This window comes from Harpegnathos saltator, unplaced genomic scaffold (assembly GCF_003227715.2).
Source record: "Harpegnathos saltator strain DR-91 unplaced genomic scaffold, Hsal_v8.6 scaffold657, whole genome shotgun sequence".
In the NCBI taxonomy this organism is placed as follows: Eukaryota; Metazoa; Arthropoda; class Insecta; order Hymenoptera; family Formicidae; genus Harpegnathos; species Harpegnathos saltator.
This window is the reverse complement of record NW_020230490.1, coordinates 77501-96418: the sequence shown is the minus strand read 5'-3', so window position 1 is coordinate 96418 and position 18918 is coordinate 77501. Positions and strand designations below refer to the sequence as shown.

The 18918-nt window shown below is 53.7% G+C and overlaps 1 protein-coding gene across 3 annotated transcripts in view; it reads right to left on the bottom strand.

The window, feature by feature from the left end:
* Positions 1-18918, bottom strand: part of LOC105182798 (uncharacterized) — a 28678-nt gene that overhangs the window by 9361 nt on the left and 399 nt on the right. The window contains exons 1-9 of one of the 3 annotated variants that reach the window (XM_025304902.1): positions 18901-18918; positions 18320-18655; positions 16387-16904; positions 15343-15653; positions 13902-13967; positions 10311-10521; positions 9081-9332; positions 5654-5877; positions 4876-4967 (exon numbers count right to left, since the gene is read on the bottom strand). The exon at positions 18901-18918 is cut by the window's right edge and continues 399 nt beyond it. In XM_025304902.1, the coding sequence (XP_025160687.1) occupies positions 4876-4967; positions 5654-5877; positions 9081-9332; positions 10311-10521; positions 13902-13967; positions 15343-15653; positions 16387-16904; positions 18320-18391 (1746 nt within the window). In that variant the 5' untranslated portion in view covers positions 18392-18655; positions 18901-18918. The remainder of the gene's footprint in view (positions 1-4875; positions 4968-5653; positions 5878-9080; positions 9333-10310; positions 10522-13901; positions 13968-15342; positions 15654-16386; positions 16905-18319; positions 18656-18900) is intronic. The other 2 variants (XM_025304903.1, XM_011140493.3) reach the window with 2 other exon arrangements.

The following is an 18918-nucleotide window of genomic DNA, read 5'->3' as shown; positions in this document are numbered from 1 at the left end:
GACGCGGCACAATTCTCCCGGAACGTGGATAATTGCAGCGCCAGCGTAATTGCAGCAGCTACTCTCGAAATGCTCGCCGTAGGCAATAAATAGTAATTCCAGGCGATATTTTTCGCCGCGCTCCATAATTGGCATCCGTAACGAAGTCCCGTCCGAAACGATACTTCAAGAACGATAGGGAAAGAGAACGAGAGAGAGAGAGAGAGAGAGAGAGAGAGAAAGAGAGAGAGTAAGAGAGGAAGAAAAGGAGGGGAGGAAGACGGCTTAAAATCATTGTAGCTGGCGTGAATTATATTTCCGCGGGTGCTTTGCGCGAAAAAGCCGAGAATAATATGCGGACCGAGTCGGGAAACGGACAGGTAATCCCGACCGATTAAACCAGGCTTAGCTATTCCCCGTAAGTGTCTTTCCTCCGGTTTTCATCTTGACGCGCGACCGGCAGAATACCCCGCGCAGAATACTGCGCAGCACATCGGATCGCGCGTTACGCGCTTCTTTTTATAAAAAAAAAAAAAGCGATATCCGCTTTCCAAAGTACTTGCGAAGAGAAAGAATAACGCGTAAAATCCAATAATTATAATATCCGCGACGATTTGCGCGGGAATCGCGAGATACGCGCACGACGACGCGACGTCGAGATGCATTCCAGGCGCGTCGAACGTAAAAATCCGGACAGCCGGCTTTTTTTTCCCGGACTTCTTTTACCTTCTCGTTTTTTCTCATTAGCAAAAATAGAAGCGTCCGGACTCGGCTTGCCTGTCGTCTAAGTCTAAGGGATGAGTCGGGGTTACTGCTGAACGACGTTAGCGCAGCCAGCCGTTAAAGGTTAAGATAGCAGTGAGCGCTGAGAAAGAAGGAGAGAGAAAGTGAGACAGAGAGAGAGAGAGAGAGAGAGAGAGAGAGAGAGAGAGAGAGAGAGAGAGAGAGAGAGAGAGAGAGAGAGAGAGAGAACGCGAGAGAAGCGGGTGTGCTGCGATTTTGCGAACGATTATACGAAAGAATTACCTTGAACCGTATCAAAGGCGCGGCGCGCCTCGTGATATCGAATATATAGGGATCGACCGCTTAACGGTCCAACGCGCGGTATGGCTCGATGCTCGTCAATGACTCGGACACGCTTGGTTGAGCGGGCAGGAGAGAAGAACGCTTCGTTAACTCCCTCATATCCTTCCTTACCCCCGGCCTCGCCCTCTCTCTCTCTCTCTCTTTTTTTCCTCTCACTTACATATACATTCTCTCTGTCTCTGTCTCTGTCTCTCTGTCTCTCTCTCTCTCTCTCTCTCGCTCTCTCTCTCTCTCTCTCTCTATTTCTCTCTCTGAGCTTACCAAGAGCGGTTAGCTCGTCACGCGATAACTCTTACTTGGTTGGTTACACACAGACCACAAATCGGACTGTCGCGCCGCATTTGGATGCCAGACGGGCCACAGGACAGGGATAACAGTGCTCTAAATGGGAATTTTCGCGCGGGAACGCAGCCGCGCCGCTAATGTGGAAAGTAATGTCGGCCGAAGTGCGCGATCGTGACTGGGTTAAATCGGGATATTTCTCGGGGACAGGCTCGACAAGAGAAGTAACAAAGTTCCTGAGGCGGTAACTACTTATTGCGTGTATATATCGAGAATATAAATCGCGATGTGTGTGTGTGTGTGTGCTGAGAAATATGATCCGTGCCGGCATGAGGGATGTCGAAACGTCGACTTTGATCGACGTGCCCAACACGACTGATTAACAGCTCGACATAGACGAGATCGAAGGCGCGAACGAATCTTATCCTGCGAAAATCGCTCTTGCATTTAGAGTTGTCGTTTCTACTTCCGACCCGAGGAGCAGCCGCAATTGGATTTAACCGCGCGCTGCTCTTTCTCTTTCTCTCACAAAACGCAGAGTTTGATTCAATTTCAATTTGCTAATTAGATTTCCCGATTATTTTCCAATAATTTTAAACGAAAGAACTATTAAAGCGGTGCGCGTGGAAAGTCGACGGTTGCGTGCCAACCTCGCTCTTTTCTCGTCCGTTGCGTCCACGCGTATGCGTGTGCGTGCGTGCGTGCGTGCGTGCGTGCGAGCGAGCGATAAAAGAGTGCGTTGAATAACGGAACCAGAGAGAGAAATTTGCACGCGAAAAGTAACACCTCCGGGCGCGTTGCGTTTTAAAGTTGATCTGATATAATTAAATAAAATAGGCGGAAGCGCGTTCGACTTGAAAACCACGACGTACGGTCAAGCATCGGCCCATTTGCGCCCAACTTTGTTGGCGAACTGTGCCAGCGGATTCGCGCAAATGCGAAACGGATACAAGGCACTCCTAAATTCTCCCTCAGCGAGAGTCAGAGGAGGAGGGAGAGAGAGAGAGAGAGAGAGAGAGAGAGAGAGAGAGAGAGAGAGAGAGAGCGAGAGAGAGAGAGAGAGAGAGAGAAGTAGAGAAGGGAGGGAAGGAGGAGTTGGGAGAGAGTTGCGCAGAGAATTTATAGTCGGTTTTCCGCAGTGAAAATTTGATTGCGCGCGAGCTTCTTTCGTGCAACTTCTTAATTTTTCCTCGCCTCTCAGCCTGATTAATTCGCGAGCGTTGCTCGACGAGAGGCGAGAGCCGTATCTTTGGATATTCATTCACGGCCGCGAACAAACAGCATCGTTTGTTTCACTTATGGGTTATTTCAACAATTTTGCAGCCCAATCTCTTTCAATCTTCCTTTGCATTTGCGGCACTAATTGCTCTGCGAACGCCATGAAATCACGGCGATTTAAGGAATACGCGACATTCACAGCGACGCTCGCTGTGACATTCTCTGCATAATGCAATATTATTTTGGAACATTGCCGAAGTAATTGCGCGTTTAACAGTGGCTTTGGACAATATTGGATATTTAATGCTGTGCATAATGAATACATATCGTAAGCGTAAACCGCTGTTAACCGCTGATGAATTACAGTTTATACGCGGCGTATATATTGCCTCGAGAGGGAGAGAATTCATTTTTGCGCGATCCATCTCCGTAGATGCACCCTGCACCGCGGCTCGGAGAGCTTCACTCTCGTGTGACATACTTCGCGGAACAACAAAGTTGCAATTTACACTTGAATGTTTAAACGAGATTAAATGTGGCAACAGGCCACTTTCGCCACTGTTATCGCCACCCGTCTCCCCGCCTGTTATCCTCTCCGACAGCGTAGATCCTCGCTCCTTGCTCTTGGCGTAAAGAAGGGGTAGGGGTGAAATTTGCAAGAACGTTCTTGGCGATTTCCCAAGATCGTTTCGATCGCCGATGCGAAGTAATCGCGCGTTCTAGAACTCGAGAGATCTTAACGAAGTGAAATCTGATTGAAATTAATCGCGAGCGTAATCCGCCGACGACGACGGCGATGACGACGAGGACGACGACGGTAGTAACTCTTCCAGTCTATCCGTGCGCGGAAATCGATCGCGGACGGACCAGGTCGCATAGTAAATACGCATTAACCTGATAGACCAAGCTAATACAATCCCAGGACTATCGACAGGACGATCGCATCGTCTCGCGTATCGCATCGGATCGAATCGCCGCGGCCCGGCGTTAAAGCCTCGCGCGGCGGTGTGGCGTGATTAGCGATCACAGCCTTGACTTTCGGTAATGCCAAGAATAACGGGCTGGGGCCGGGACGAACGAGCACGGCCTTCAGTCGCCGGAATTCCGTGGAATTCGAGAAATCCGCTCCGTGTTCGATCGCCGCCGCCGCCGCCGTCACCTCCACCGCCTCCGGTTTGCGGAGCAATCGTTACCGTTACCGTTACCGTACACACACGCCGCGAACGGCTGCGAACGTACGTTTTAATTAAAGGGCAAATTCGATTGAAATTGTCTGGCGAAGCGTGGCGGGGTTCTCTCCCCCGACAACCCCGCCTCGGCCTTGTAGTCATCATCGCCACCCCCTTGAACGTTGATGCGTGCGTGCGCGCGCGCGCGCGTGTGTGTGTGTGATACGTATGTATATTGCGGCGAAGTCGCACATTCGCAGGGCGCGAGTATCGCCGCGCCGCCAGCGCGTCAGCTCGCCCACCGTGGAAAATGGATTTTAATTTAATTCCCGCGGTACAAAAGCACACACCGCGTCCCCCCGAGCTTCCCCGGCGATCCCTTTCGACCCTGTCCCCTTGGCTCCACCTTCCCTCCGACAGCGGGTGGTTAACTCGATTACATTGCCCACCCCCCCCCCCCCGTCGTGAGAGAGTGAGAGTGAGAGAGAGAGAGAGAGAGAGAGAGAGAGCGAGAGAGAGAGAGAGAGAGAGAGAGCACTCCGTCGAAGACTCGAGTCGTAGCCTCCGCACCGTTTGCGTGAAAACGTGCGGACCGTGGCAGAGGCGGCGACGGCGGAGATCGAGCATGCGGTGAGGATGATTAGTTCGGGGCCACGGAAAATGAGCGGTGTGCGCGTCGGTGATTAATTGACTATGAAAATTCCGAGGACCGTCGCGAACTTCGTTCATCGTATTAGCTTTTGTTCTCATTATCTCGCCCCCTTCTTGTCCCTCGGTCCCTCGACAAGCGCGGCTGCATTTTTATCTCGTCGCGCGTACGCGCGTCTACATACACCGGGAGAATCGATCGCGCGCTGGCTGTCGTCACCGCCGGTGTGGTTGTATCCATTTTAGCAGTTTCGCCCGTCGATCACGAGGGCGAGGGGGAAGAAAAGAAAGAGAGCCGTGCAAGAAGCCGCGCCGCTGTTATCGTTGCCGCGCGGATGGAGCTGCCGATTTCGCGTGGCAGGCTTGCGACATTTCGTGACTTTTGTTTCGCGAGTGCAATGACAGCGATGACAGGCGACGTCTGGTCTCGAGTGGTATGGTCGTGGTAGATGACCTATTCTGATAGAGGAGCACTGTGTGTTAACTCACTCACCGTCATCTCGGCGCAGGAGTGATCGATAAAAGTCAATTCCGATTCCTCGCCGGCCAACAGCACGCTGACGGTTTTCTCGCCGGACTCGTCGTCTGGAATAAACGAAAACGACGACGGTGTATATAAGTAGACACTCCAGGCGGGGGGGGGGGGGCTCTTACAGAGAGGACCCCTACGCATAATCAGTCTCGATAATTAGCCGAGGGTCGTCTCGAGTCTCGATCTTCGCTCGACTGCATGATGCGTGCGCGAGCAAACAGCGGGGTGGCTGGGAGGAAGGGTAAAGGGGAGAGCATCGCGAAACACCAAGTGTTTCCGTGGAAAAAAATACCGCTTCTTCTCGCGGCGATGTCTCCCCTTTCAGAGCGGCGCCACCCTCGTCCCCTCCCCCCCCCGCCCCGGGAAAGTCGCAGCGAAAGGGTTGAATGAAGGCGCGAATGAAGCAACGTCGGGTGTCCCCAGCGCGATTTGTTTCGGCAGTGCCGTGAACCTCGCGCGCCAGGGGCTTTCCCGCCGCGTCGCAGCGGCCGCGAGCAGTGGAAAATCCGCGAGAACCGCGGAAACGTCCGCTTCGCAGCCGGAGAGCCTCGCTCTCTCCGGCTCTCTCCGCGCGATTCTCGCAGGGGCCACGTGCCGCGCGAATCGATCGCTGACATACTCTCGTGTCGTGTTCACCGACGGGGTGAACCGAAGGGGTGCTGAGGAAGTGGGTGGTGGTGGTGGGTACGAACGGCCGTGGAGTGGATTTTACGGCCGTAACGGCGCAACGACGACTCACCGATCGAAGTGTCGTAGGCGTGCAGGTACTCGGAAGTCATAAATTGAGACACCAAGGAGCTCTTGCCGACGGCCGGGGCGCCCAGCATGAGGACGCGGTAAGGCGCCGGGCCTTGGGACGCGCTGCTCTCCCTCGAGCTCGCCAACGAGCCCGCCGCCGAGTTCCGCGCCGATCCTGGATACGAGGCGGTCAGGTGCTCCGTGCTGCGTCGAATAGAAGAAAGGCTAGGCGCGTTTCGAGATTAGGGATGCAGCTATACCATCAGTTGGCGGTGGGGCGCGTGCTTTCGAAACGATAATACGTGTGACTCGCGGTTGCGAGCTTCTCCCCCGAGAAATTGCCCGTTGCTCAGTTCAGTTCAGCGACTGTCGGATCCGCCGCGTTACATTTCGAACGAGAGCAATTTTCCGTTGTCTTCGAAATGAGCAACCGCTACGACGACGAGATTACACGTGCGCGGAGGAAAAAAAGGACGGGAAACGCGATTCCATTGCACCGCACGCCGTGCAATCTAATAAATTGCGATCTCGCGTGCAGCTGTGAAAACACAATGTAACACGCTAAACGCCAGGTCTGCTTTTTCCTTAACAAGCGTGATTAGAAAGTGAAGCGAGATTCTCCTTGTATTTTCGAGCAAAACAACATCGAGCGATACAAGAGAGAAAGAATTCCGCGCGAGTATGATAACGCACGACGTGTGCGCTCCTCCGTATCTGTAGGAAGCAGGATTTTCGCTCGACAGCTCGACAGACCGAGGAGAGCAATATTTCTCATAAAGAGAAACACTTAGCGGCGTACAACGTAGAAGCCGTAAATGCCTGTGGAAGCTACTTAGCTTTTACATGGCGCAAGTAGTTTATCCGGAATCCGGATAAAGAAAGTAGTCGCGTCGTCGCGGGACGCGCGAATGCTCGACGAAAGAAAGAGAGAGAGAGAGAGAGAGAGAGAGAGAGAGAGAGAGAGAGGGAGAGGGAGAGAGAGAGAGAGATCCTTATCCTCCGCGCGTCTCTCCGATCTTTTCGTCAGGATAATTTCCTTCTGGCCCCCTCCCCCCACTCCCCCCCCCGGCAGCGCCGGCATCTTGCTTTCATTCTCAGCCGTCCGTCCCGAGGCTGTTCAGTTCTAACAAGTTTCTCGCGCGCTGCTCGCGCGAGTAACATCGCGAGATGCGAGATCCCGCTCATAACACGCTTAAAACAACGAAGCTCCTCCGCGATGTAGGCCTAAATAAGCGATGAACCTGAGCGAGCATCACCGCTCCCCGAGCACGAGAGGCGTCTCATAAGATTCCCGTCAAACTTGAAGAACGTGTTTCGCGAGCGTGTAAGACGATTCCACCCAGCTGGAAAATTTCATCAGACGCCACCGTAGTGGGCACCCTCGCGAACGTGAAACGTAGTAAAATGAGGAAAGCCAGTCAAATCAGGATCCCGCCCCGAGGGTAAGTCGACGATTAACGAGGAAACAGAATTACGTGGGCGTGCCGTAGTAGTTGAATTGGCCGGGATCTTTTATCTTCTCCAGTGCTAAACATAAATCTATAACGAAGCCTCACTTGAAGTTTTCGCGGAGGTGACGTGTCTGACCTCGAATTTCGCTCACGGAGTGAGTCCCGCCGTGAACTTTAGCAGGCTACCCCCTTTCGCGCCATGTGTCTCAAGTGGCGGGAAAAGCGGCGCCGCTCGTGTGTGTCTCGTCCCTCCGGGCCGATATCGATATGTCAAAGTTGATAATTGCGCTTGATAATCTGAGAGAGCGGCAGAAAGAATCGCGCTAATAGGCTTGCTCGCTTTCGCTCATGAATATTCAACGTTTCACGTTTCAGTTTTGCGCGGGATCTGAATAACAAGATCAGCGCCGACAATGGCAGTGCTAGTTACTCGCGTCGCTAATACCCAGCGTCTCGTTACTTCCGTACTGTACGATATTATGCGCTATTATATGTTTTGTTACACGTCACACGCGTCGTATCTCCGTGAGGCCTCCGTAAATCAGAACACGGTCGGCATGTGCCGGCAGCTTCACTTCGAAATTGAGTATACGAGCGCATTCAGCGACAAACTCGTCCCGTTTTCCCGCCGCTGCTATCGCACCGAGCGAATCTGCCGCTATTCTTTCGCGCTAAATTGATAGATTTCCGAATGGATCGGCGGCGGTGAAAGTCTTTCGGAGGATGCATCTCTCGTTGAATGCATCGCACGGGACTGCTTACAAAGTAGGTGCACGCAGCGTGCACATTGCGAAAGCAGCCGAAACGGCACAAGTGTCTAAAATACGTCACCACCTTGAAGAGATCTAACGCGAGCAGGATATCCTTCAGACATTTACGCAGTGTGGGATGTCTCGGTGTAGGAAACTTTAGACACCGTCGAAAACGTGCGCGCATATAATATAATCTCACGCTTTCTCTGGTCTCGCGCTGTCGTTTCGTCTTCTTCTTCGGGAAGGGAAATAATGTGCACTTCCATGTGAAATGGGTAAAGATGTTGAGATATAATGTTAGGTCTGTCAAAAATCAATGGTAACGCGAGTCAAGATTATTGCTGCGGGGCTGACGTTATGTGAACGTTTATATCCAAATTTTAGGTGCAGAGGTCTGCGACCGTGCGATGTCGCGTGCTCGCGACGATGTTCGAGGATCGCGCTCTAAGGTCCAACGCGCGTGTCTACGTCACTTGAACACCACACGTAAACTCACGCGTTCGATCTAGAGCAACGCTCCAGGTCGACTCGTGTCACACTCTCTTTCTCTCTCCCTCTCTCCCTCTCTCCCTCTCTCTCTCTCTCTCTCTCTCTCTCTCTCTCCCCCTCTCTCTCTCTCTCCCTCTTCTCGTCACTGCGACGCTGACGACGCTTGACTCTCTTCTCTGACGACGATGGAGTCGGCGGAGGTATTTCAGAGGCGCGGAGCGGAAGAATCGCGCGAGCGTCGCGCCGGGCATGATCGTCCGGTACGATCGCCGATCCGCGGCTGCTACGGCTGTCGAACGCGCCGCTCGGCGGAAGGACGCGTCAATTTTGCAGCGAATGCGCGTCGAGGAAGAAGTCGCGCGATGCGATGAAGAAAAATTAGAGATAACTAGGTTGTCTGGCTGGAGAACACGCTGACACTCGGAAACTCGAGAGCTATCGAGCGAACCCTTCTCTCTCTCTCTCTCTCCCTCTCTCTCTCTCTCTCTCTCTCTCCCCCTCTCTCTCTCTCTCTCTCCCCCTCTCTCTCTCTCGGTGCGGCCTGAGATGCTAGCGATTTGCGATGCTTCGTTTAAATTAAGGCTAATTTTGCGAGAGTAAATTTGCGCGGTGCAAATGTCAGAGATAACTCTGTAGCGCGCTCGCAGCGCGCGAGACTCGCGCTACGTAACGAGATTGCTCCGATCGATTTCGTATCGTCCTCTTGCTCCGCGAAATTCACTCGAGCCGGACTCACCTGGAGTTGCTGGACGCGACGCTGTTGTTGGAGCGCGACCTGCGGCTCTTGAGCGAGTCACCCCGGTTCACCACACCCTTCCCCGTGATGCTGAAATGCCGCAGCCTGTAATATTCTTCCTCCACGCCGGTGTTGGGCATACTCGCCACTCGCGATCTCTGTTGCGGAAGACACAGGTAATTCGGCCGGCCGGAAGAGCGGCTCCCGGGGGCCTTCACCGATTGCGAGCGGCTGTGATGGGGGCTTCCGTATCTGCGACAGCGTGGTTATCGTCCGGATGTTATTCAACGGCGCGACATCGCGACGGGGACGAGTCGGGAAAATTCAACGCGAAAATTCCGCCGTCGGAGATACTCGTAGAAACGTCGAGAGTTTCGCGGAAGGATCTAAAGTCGAAGGTGGGATTTTCGAGAGAAAAAGGGAGAGAGAGAGAGAGAGAGAGAGAGAGAGAGAGAGAGAAAGAGAAAACTCGTAGTGATTGTACCTGAGAAACGCGGGACTTTTTGACGTTATCGAGGACAACAACGCTCGCGCCGATATTTCTTCAGTGACGGATGGTAATATTCCGACTTCTTAAGTTCGCGCATATTCTACATTCCGTTCGTACATATATTCGTGTACATGTATACAGGGTGTCTAAACACAATTCGTACGTCCGCTCGTGTGCAAGCAGAATTGATCATCAAATTGAACGAAAGGATCCATTTTTCCGAGCAACCACGATAATCATCGAGCCATTGAGGGAAAATTAGCGAATTAGAGCACGTACGATGGGCGGTGGGAGGAGCACTTCGTGCAGTGCTAGCGACACCCTGTGTACATTTGCGTATATTATATATTCCAGAAGCAGCGCATAGCTCGGAAGATATTCGGAATGGGACGCGCTCTCGCGAGAATTCTCCCGTTCATAATGCCATCGTCGGTCTCGTCGAGTATTGACTCCCGCTTTCGACGAAAACCGGATACACGTCTCGTAAAAACTTGCGGCGGAATTTCCGGATCGAAGTAATCTCCTCCGCCGAATTACTTGGGTCACACGAGGGGGTGGGTGATGTTTGCCGAAAGTTTGGCGCATCAGCCGCACGCATGAGGGCCCTTCTCTCTCTCTCTCTCTCTCTCTCTCTCTCTCTCTCTCTCTCTCTCTCTCTCTCGACATCTCGAAATCCTGCCTCGGAGACACCGACATCTACGATCGTTATCGTCGGAGGAATCGGGCCGGTCGATACGCACCTCATCTCGAAGTCGTGTATCTCCTGCAGGGTGAGGGTATTCGCGACGTCCAGCAGCTGCCGCATGTTCTCCTCGCGTCGTCTCGCGTCCGCGTCCGGATGCAGCAGGATCGTCGCCGCGGGCGCGTCCAACGAGAGGGACGGCTGCTGCACCACGATGGTCGCTTGGGTGGATCGTTTGCCGCTGCCGCCGCCGGCGCCGGCGCTGCCGCCTTTCGGGGATGAAAAATTCATCGTCCGTTACTCTCAGCGGGCTCGCTCGAATTTTCTGCGGTCGCGGAAGAGTCGCGGAAGAGAGACGAGACAAGTAGAAACTACACTTCCGACTCGTCCCCCTCCCCCACTCACCCACCGAACCCCCTCCTCTGAACCGTCTCTATGAGCCCTTACGAGCCCTCGGGCGCTAACGCGCGTCCGTAGCCGCCGGACAACCCTCTCTCGGCCTTCTGCTCGGCGCTTCCTCCGCGGCGATCTTCGCGATCTTCACCGCGGGAGGCGCGCGAGATGCGTGCCGGATTTACGATAGTAATCCGCGAGAGAGTCCGAGCGGGACCGCCGCCGCCGCCACCGCCACCGCCGCCGCTTCGCCCACCGTCACCAGCTGCTCTCCACGGCGATGATGATGGCGCGTTGTCGTCACGCCACTTCCGCAACGTGACGCGCACGCGGATCCGATTAGACGTTCCTGCGGGCGATAGTTCCCGGCGAGTTTTCAACTCTTATCGTCGCCCTGCTAGTTTGCCTCCCCGGACGTGTAAGACGCGTGTCGCGTGATCGATCGACGTACCTCACCTCGCCAATCCGCGCGGTGTCTCTTTGACGGATTTTTCTCGGGGCGGGAAAAAAATGCTCAGGCACGAACAGTTTGTCGACCGTAAGCAAGGATGATGGGGGACGATGGGGGATCGAGGATGAGAAGCGAGGGGGAAGCTTGCTCTTCGATTAATTTCACAACGTTTTACCCGGGCGGAATATTAAATTGTGACTTGATTGGCGAGAGAGGAGGTTCAATTTCGAAACTTGCTAATCCGATTGCGTCGAGCGAGTATGAAAAATATTATACTTTCGCTTTCGTCGGAGAGCAGGGGGAGCTGGGGATAAATCACCGTGACGCGCGGAGCCCGAAGGAAAGGTGAATCCGAAATAATGTGGAAGCGTTTCTCGTCTTAGGCTTCGTTAATAAACGGCGGTTTAACACCCGGAAACTGTCGTGTAGATCATCACGCGCAGGCCTGCGTCGCGTCGGTGCACGCGATGGCCCTGCCGAATCTCGACTTTGCGAAAAGTCAGAATCGCTTCGCGGGATTTTCCGCTTGAGAGATGCATCTCGGTGAAACGTGCAAATTGTCGCGCGAACGACGACCAAGGCCTTCGCACCGTGCAATACGAAGATACATTTGATCGGAGGTGATTCGCGTGACGTTTGATGAAAATTCGAGGCGCGAGGAAAAAGTTCAGCCGGTAATCGCATGATCGGCCCGTAAATCCACAGGCGAACAGAACGAACGTTCGTTAGCGTCTTCGTTATCGCGCGCGCGCGTACTTTCCCAGCCTGTTTCTTCCTCGAAACGCATAGAATTCTCGGAATCCACGCTAACGGGTAATACCACGACACGGCTGAGATCCTTTCACGAGCGAGCGCTAGTTACGGCGCGTAAACTTTTTCCACCCGAGATCGCTCCCGGCGTGGTAGTAATTTCCGATGTGCCCCGCGGGTCGCGGGAATCGTCGGGAAGACGACGCGCGCAAGCCTCCCCTCGCGTTTAAACCAGAGTCCCGCAGTCTGCGAACTCGAGTCTCTCGCTCTCGCTCTCGCTCTCGGTCGCGTGCTATTACGATTAGACTAGAGATTCCAGCCGCTGCGCTGCGTGTCCGCGGCGGACGGAATAACACGCGAGCAGCGGCGAAGCGGCTGCGAGGACGGCGATCCCGCGGACACCGGTAGAGTGTACCAGTGAAGTAGAAACAGACAGGTGACGATAAAGCGTGATTCGACAGCAGAAGTCAGTCGCAAGCGCATTCCCAAGGTTCGCGTTCTCTCTTTCGCGTCGCACCAGAATCGGCGGCGACGTAGCCGAAGCGGGCGACACCGCGCGCGTAGATCAGTCTCTACGTCTCTATCTACGTCTATCTATTTATCTATCTATCCATCCATCCATCCATCCATCCATCCATCCATCCATCCATCCATCCATCCATCCATCCATCCATCCATCCATCCATCTATCTATCTGTCTAAATCTATAACGATAAAATCTTCATTTCGCGGTACACATATAAGAAGGAGAAAGCAAAAGTACGAAAAGGGTGGAAATCCCAAGCGTCGAGACGCGATCATGGCTTCCTGCCAGAGGATGCGGCACTTTCAAGTAGCGGAATTTTCGCTCGATAATTCGATCCTTAATTTTTTACCCGTCGTTTCGACTACACAATACACAATATTCCAGAAATGTAGGCGTAATTCCCGAGACAAAAAGGGGAAAAGAAATGGAGCGTGCAACGTTACGAATCGACAACGTAACATGCGTCTCGCGTTCTTATCTCTCTTCCCTCATGAGTCCATTAACATTGAGGAAGCTTAACAAAGACTTGATCGACTTCACTCGTCTCCCTTCCGGCTTTAGACGAGATGTTGTCTAGAGTCTCGTTAATTTCGATTAATACTTATGCGAAGGGTTTCGCATAAGACGAACGGCGATGAAGCAACTCACGTCGCTGATAAGCCGATCGGGCGCGTTCGTTAGGGTACGGGTTTTCGAGGGATCGAAACGTCACCGATGATAGACATACGTTCCACCTCGGCTACGACGCCGATTTCACCCGCGGCACAACGAGCGGCGACGTTAAGAGCGTCGACGACATCGCGCGCGTCTCATAAGGACAGTCTCGCGGGAGCGACTTCGTCAAGGACGTAATATCCATCTCTGTGTTTTTTCTTTCCTTCACCCCCATTCCCCCATGAGGTCGATAAGTGTTGTCCTCGTCGCCACCGTCGCCGCCGCCGTTTGTAGCCGACGTCTGGGATACGCGCGAAAGAGACGGCAAGCGTGTGATTGACAACGTGAAACGACAGAGATGCAGCGTAAAGCAAGAGATGGAGAAACAAAAGAGAAGAAGCCCAAGCGCATTCGCACAGTCGCATGTTACCCTATACATTATGTATCCACGTGATACCACCAAAAAAAGAGCGGCCGCCGAAAGGTACTCGTTCGTTCTTACGCGTTTCTCGTCATTACCGCAAGTCATCGTCGTCGTCGTTGTCATCGTCGTCATCGTCGTCGTCGTCACCGTCGCCGTCATTATCATCATCATTATCATCATCGTCATCATCATCATCATCATCGTCGTCGTCGTCGTCGTCGTCGTCGTCGTCGTCGTCGTCGTCATCGTCGTCGTCATCGTCATCGTCATCGTCATCATCATCATCATCATCATCATCATCATCATCATCATCATCATCATCATCATCATCATCATCATCATCATCATCATCATCATCTTCTTCATCATCATTATGAGTATCGCGCGCTTTCGACGGCCGCTCCGTGGATACGTGAATAACTATATCGTCTATTTCGCCGGGCTGTTATACCTATTGCGCAAAACGGGAAAAAGAGCCTGACCCATGAATGAATGGCTGAAACGAGTGGATGAGATTCTGAAAGAAAAGAACATCAATTCATTTCCTTAGAGGTACCGTCCATTCCTCTCGCCCCCTTTCGTTTCATCTCCCTCGCATGCACGCACGCACGCACGCACGCACGCACTCACTCACGCATGTACACATTGGCACACGGGGTCGATTCGCGCGCCAACGTCAGTCAACGCTAACCCTGGTTAGCCAAACTTTGACCCTCCGTTCGAGGGGCGCGGAATGTCCTTGAAACTTGTCGTGAGATTCGCGGAAAGGCGCAAGGGTGACAAGCGGCTGATAATTCCGACCGTCGAATAAACGAAACGACGCGGTGCCGTGTATCGCTCGACGAGTGCCACGAGCGAGCAGTCGCGATTCTTCCGCAATCGTTTCGGCAATGACACTGAATACTGTCGTATCCGCGTGCGTATCGGTTCAGCTAGAGCCTCAGAGTTGTTTCTTGTGTATTCATGTGTATGTGTGTTGGAGTAGATAGCACAGGCGAGAGAGGCTATACAAGCTTGTCGCGACTCCGCTGCCTCCTCACGATTTAGAGAGGACAGATCCATTAACTGGAAGTTACTGCTTAAACGTCTGACGGAACTATAGAAACGGTCACGTCGATAGCCATGGTTAAATAACTCTGGTTAGCGATATACCGTCGCGGCTAAGTGACACAACTGGCGGACGAGAAATCATTGACTCGCGATCGATACTAACCGAGGTTGCCGGTTGCTTGCCTTTCAATTCGTAATTCGCTGAGCCGCGCGCGATCGATCTTCATTCGAGCGATCCCGGTTCATCAGGTGGATTATCATGATCCTGAATTGGACGAATTCGGAATGAAAGTGTGACACAGAGAGAGAGAGAGAGAGAGAGAGAGAGAGAGAGAGAGAGAGAGAGAGAGAGAGAGAGAGAGAGAGAGAGAGAAAGAGAGAAAGAGAGAAAGTGAGAGAATGAGAAACAGTCGCGCTTTTTCCAAAGTACAAAAAAGAGAAAAAAAGAAGGGAGTAATGTCGAACACGGCGAGGCGCGAAGAATTGGAATCTTATCGCGTCTCGTTATCGACGCGATGTCGACCGTCGTTGTCGCGTGGAGTATTTTTTCAGCGTACCACGACACGTCGTCGCATTGAAAATGGCGATAGCGACGAAGATAGCCGGAAACGCATACATATGTCGTCGTTCCTCCGCGGTGTTACGAGAGATAGGTAGATAGATAGATAGGTAAAGGGGGAGAAGAAGAGAAAGACAGAGAGACAGAGAGACAGAGAGACAGAGAGACAGAGAGAGAGAGAGAGAGAGAGAGAGAGAGAGAGAGAGAGAGAGAGAGAGAGAGAGAGAGAGAGAGAGAGAGAGAGAGAGAGAGAGAGAGAGAGAGAGAGAGAAGGAGAACTCACCGGCTGATCGTCCTCGCGACTTGACGCTCGCGCTACCTTGAGCGTTACAGCCCTGGGTGTTGCACGGTTGAGAGCTTATGAGCGATATGTCGAGCGGATTGGAGGTGACGTTGATGTTGGGCCTCTTCTGGCTCCGCTTGAGGTCCGACAACCCTTTATCGAGCGCGTTCACCTGCACGCTCGCGTAATCTATTTGGTATCCCACTCGGGTGTTCTGCTTGTCTTGCGTGGCCACCAGGTTGCGAATCGAGGCACGCGGGTCGCCCGCCGAATCGGGCTGGCCCGCATCCACGGAGCCTCTCACGGGGGTGCTAAACGCAAAGCAAGTGCAGGTCTACGCTCTCTCGCCGTGATTACACGAGAGAGGCGGCGAGCGATGTATTTATGGCCGAGCCGAAAACCCAGCCCCCGACTCCGTTTCCCGGGATCTAGGGCCGGGAAACCTAGCGAAGGGCTCGCTTCGTAAATTGCCCCAAAGTACATTTTCCGACCGTAAACTTGCGCTTATCCGACGCTGAAGGGAGAGACAGAGAAACACGTAGCAGGTAGAGGTATCTAAATTTCCTTGAGAAAGCCCGCGTTGTGCTCCGAGCGGAGAAGAAGAAGCGATCTTTAATCTCCGGTTAATCGACGATGCCAAGTACGGATGCCAAGTCGGGATTGAATGAATTCAAGTGGCCCGCGTCCGCCAAGTCCCGCGAAGCGAGGACTCCTCATTACCGCTCGAAACTCCCCCCCTCCCCCGCCGCCGCCCCCCCTACAGCTTTCGGACATTTTCGCCCCAATCGGCCGAGGCCGATAGATCAGGTCAGCATCAGGCCTTCTGTCACGACGTGTCGCGGTCGTCGCGTCGTGACTTTTGTCACGTTACCCTCGCATCGATCCGCGCGCATCTCTCGCGCGTCTCCGCGCGCGGCAAGTTTCACCTCAGCTCGCGTTTCTCGCTCGCTTTGCCTCTGTCGTCGCATCACTGCACGCTGCGGTGCAGCCTCGCGCTCGAAAGCGCCACGCGAGAGAAACGTGACTTATCGCGCGCGAACTCACCTGAAGAAATCCGCCGCTCGTAGGTCCGGTAAAGGCGGCGTTCTACCGCTGCCGAAGGTGAAGCGGGTCTCCTGGTGCGCGCCGATCATCGGCGTGGGCGGCGGCACGGCAGCGCCGTCCGCGCTGCCGTTACTCGCGCCGTGAGCTGCCGACGATGCCGAGGAGGAGCCGGTCGTCGTCTTGGGGCAACCGTTGTCCGGTTGCGTGGAATCGAGTCTCATGCGGCGAGTCATCGACGACGACGGTCCTGCCTCGGTGCCGTCGAAGGCGCAGAGCGGCGACGAGGGCGAAGACGGCGCCAGCGGCGGTGTCTGCCGGCTCATCGATGCCGCCACGGAGATCGGCGAGCTGGGGGACACCGGCGACGGCGAACGGCTGGCTGCGATCTCGTCGGGGTGCCGGTGACCACCGCTGTGGATGGACGGTTGCGACGGGGCCGTAGCGGGAGGCGACATCTCGGCCGGCACGTCGATTAAGTCGAAGCTGTCGTCCGGTTGCTCCCCGTCCGTCGTCGTCACCTGGGGGACAGGGTGCCAATGATCGCGTATCTCGTCTCTCGTCACAGACACGTTGACGAGAGAGAGAGAGAGAGAGAGAGAGAGAGAGAGAGAGCTTCCTGCGTCATTTCTCGCTCGATTCTCGCGAGGGCGATCACGCGGGCGGGAGCTAGTAGGCTTTCGGGGGGTGAGAATAAACGACGGGGGTTTTGTAGGGGGAACGAGCGCGCACTTGTTCAACGCGCGTTAAGAATGAATTGAAAGCGTCAGCGCGGCCGCGAACGTGGAGGTCTATACAAGGCGAGGTTCGTACGTCGCCTTTGTGTCCAACTGCTAAAGACTGAAATATGGATAGCGAACACGCAAAGGTGCTCATTAAATTCCAACATGAGCGGTAAGCTCCCCCTTATGGATTCGCTGAACTCGCGAGCTCCTCCGGCGATATATCGGAGGAACTCTCTCGCCAACTTGGCCCGTTCTTTGATGCATTACCGATGCGACTTTGTCAATTATCAATGATTGCCTGGCCGTAACGTTTGCCGTCACGAGGCGCTTACGCGCGGACGGTACCATCACCGGCGTCGTCACATGGGGGGAGGGGGTGGGATGTTTTAAATTTAGCGCTATTCTTGTAAAAGCTCGCGGCGCGGTTGAATGTTAATGTCAATATTGGTAATCAATAACAACCGAGATCAATTGGATACACCGCAACAATGGTGTTTCTCGACGTTGCGTTTTGTGTGTGTGTGTGTGTGTGTGTGCACACAACCATTTTGCCGCCATTTCGGCCCTCGTAATTGGTTTTACAGCGGCCGACGATGATGGTTAATAAATTCGCGTATCCCCTCGTCGAGACGGACCGCGTATCGACGGATGCCTCCCCCCCCCCCCCCGATTAGCGAGTGAAATTTTTCGCTTCTCGTTATTTTATTGCGCTCTTCCTCGGCAATTATTTCGACTCAACAATATCATCGTATCATCGTACAAGTCCAAGACTTGCCGCGGTAATTTTAACACGTTCACGCGATTGTTTTTTATCATGAGTGACAAACCAGGACCCTCGAAAAGACTCAGTTCAATGTCAGAGATCGTGCAAAAAGACGACTAAAAATAAATAAAAGAAAAAGTAACTTTGGCCACCACGCGAAATTCAAATTTTCAGTTTGGCAATGAACGTGTTAACCTTCACGTCGACTCGAATTTTAATTCCACCTTTTAATTAACCACTTTGCACGCTCGCGCCCCAATTCTGCGTTTACAACACATTTACAACCACCCCGTACAACCGACCGTCCCACCCGCGACCGAAGCTGGTGGCAGCTGGTAACGTAGCCGATATCGAACACGTACACGCTCACGAGCAATTTCCGCGCGTGCAAAAATCGAGCGAGAAAGTGACTCGGCAGCCGGCAAGTAATGTCGCGTCACGTCCCTACCATGGTGAGCATGGTGTTGGCGCTGTCGGTGCTCGTGTTGATCGTGGTCTCGGACGCCGTGCTGGAGCCCATGACCACGACTTTCGGCACCGTGCGGCAGCTACGACTGCCGCCGGCCGATTTGAAATTGAACCGTCGGATCGCGGACGACAGCAGGTCGTCCCGCGCGTCGCTGTCGGCTCCATGCTGCTGTTGCTGCTGTTGCTGCTGTTGCTGCTGCTGCTGCTGCTGCTGCTGCCCCCGCGATGGCTGCGACTGCGATGTATCCCCCGTGTCACACGCGCTACTCCCCAAACTGCCGCATCTGTTGGCCGACTCGCGACTCCTCGAGCATCCCTGGAAGGCGAGGGGGTGCGCCGATTACCGCCGGTGTATCGTTTCTACCTGCGCTTCGCCGATTTTGAGTCGGCAACTTATCAGCTCAGGATCAAGGGCGAATATAATACAGAGTAAGTAAATAATGAGCGATAAAAATGAAGGAAACATTGAAACGGATAAATCGCCGTGCGATCGGACCGGACGAAAGCTTCCTCCGACAAGAGCTTGTGCGTGTACTCCGCGCGAGTGTGTTTCGCGCTTACTTGAGACTTGTGTTCCGG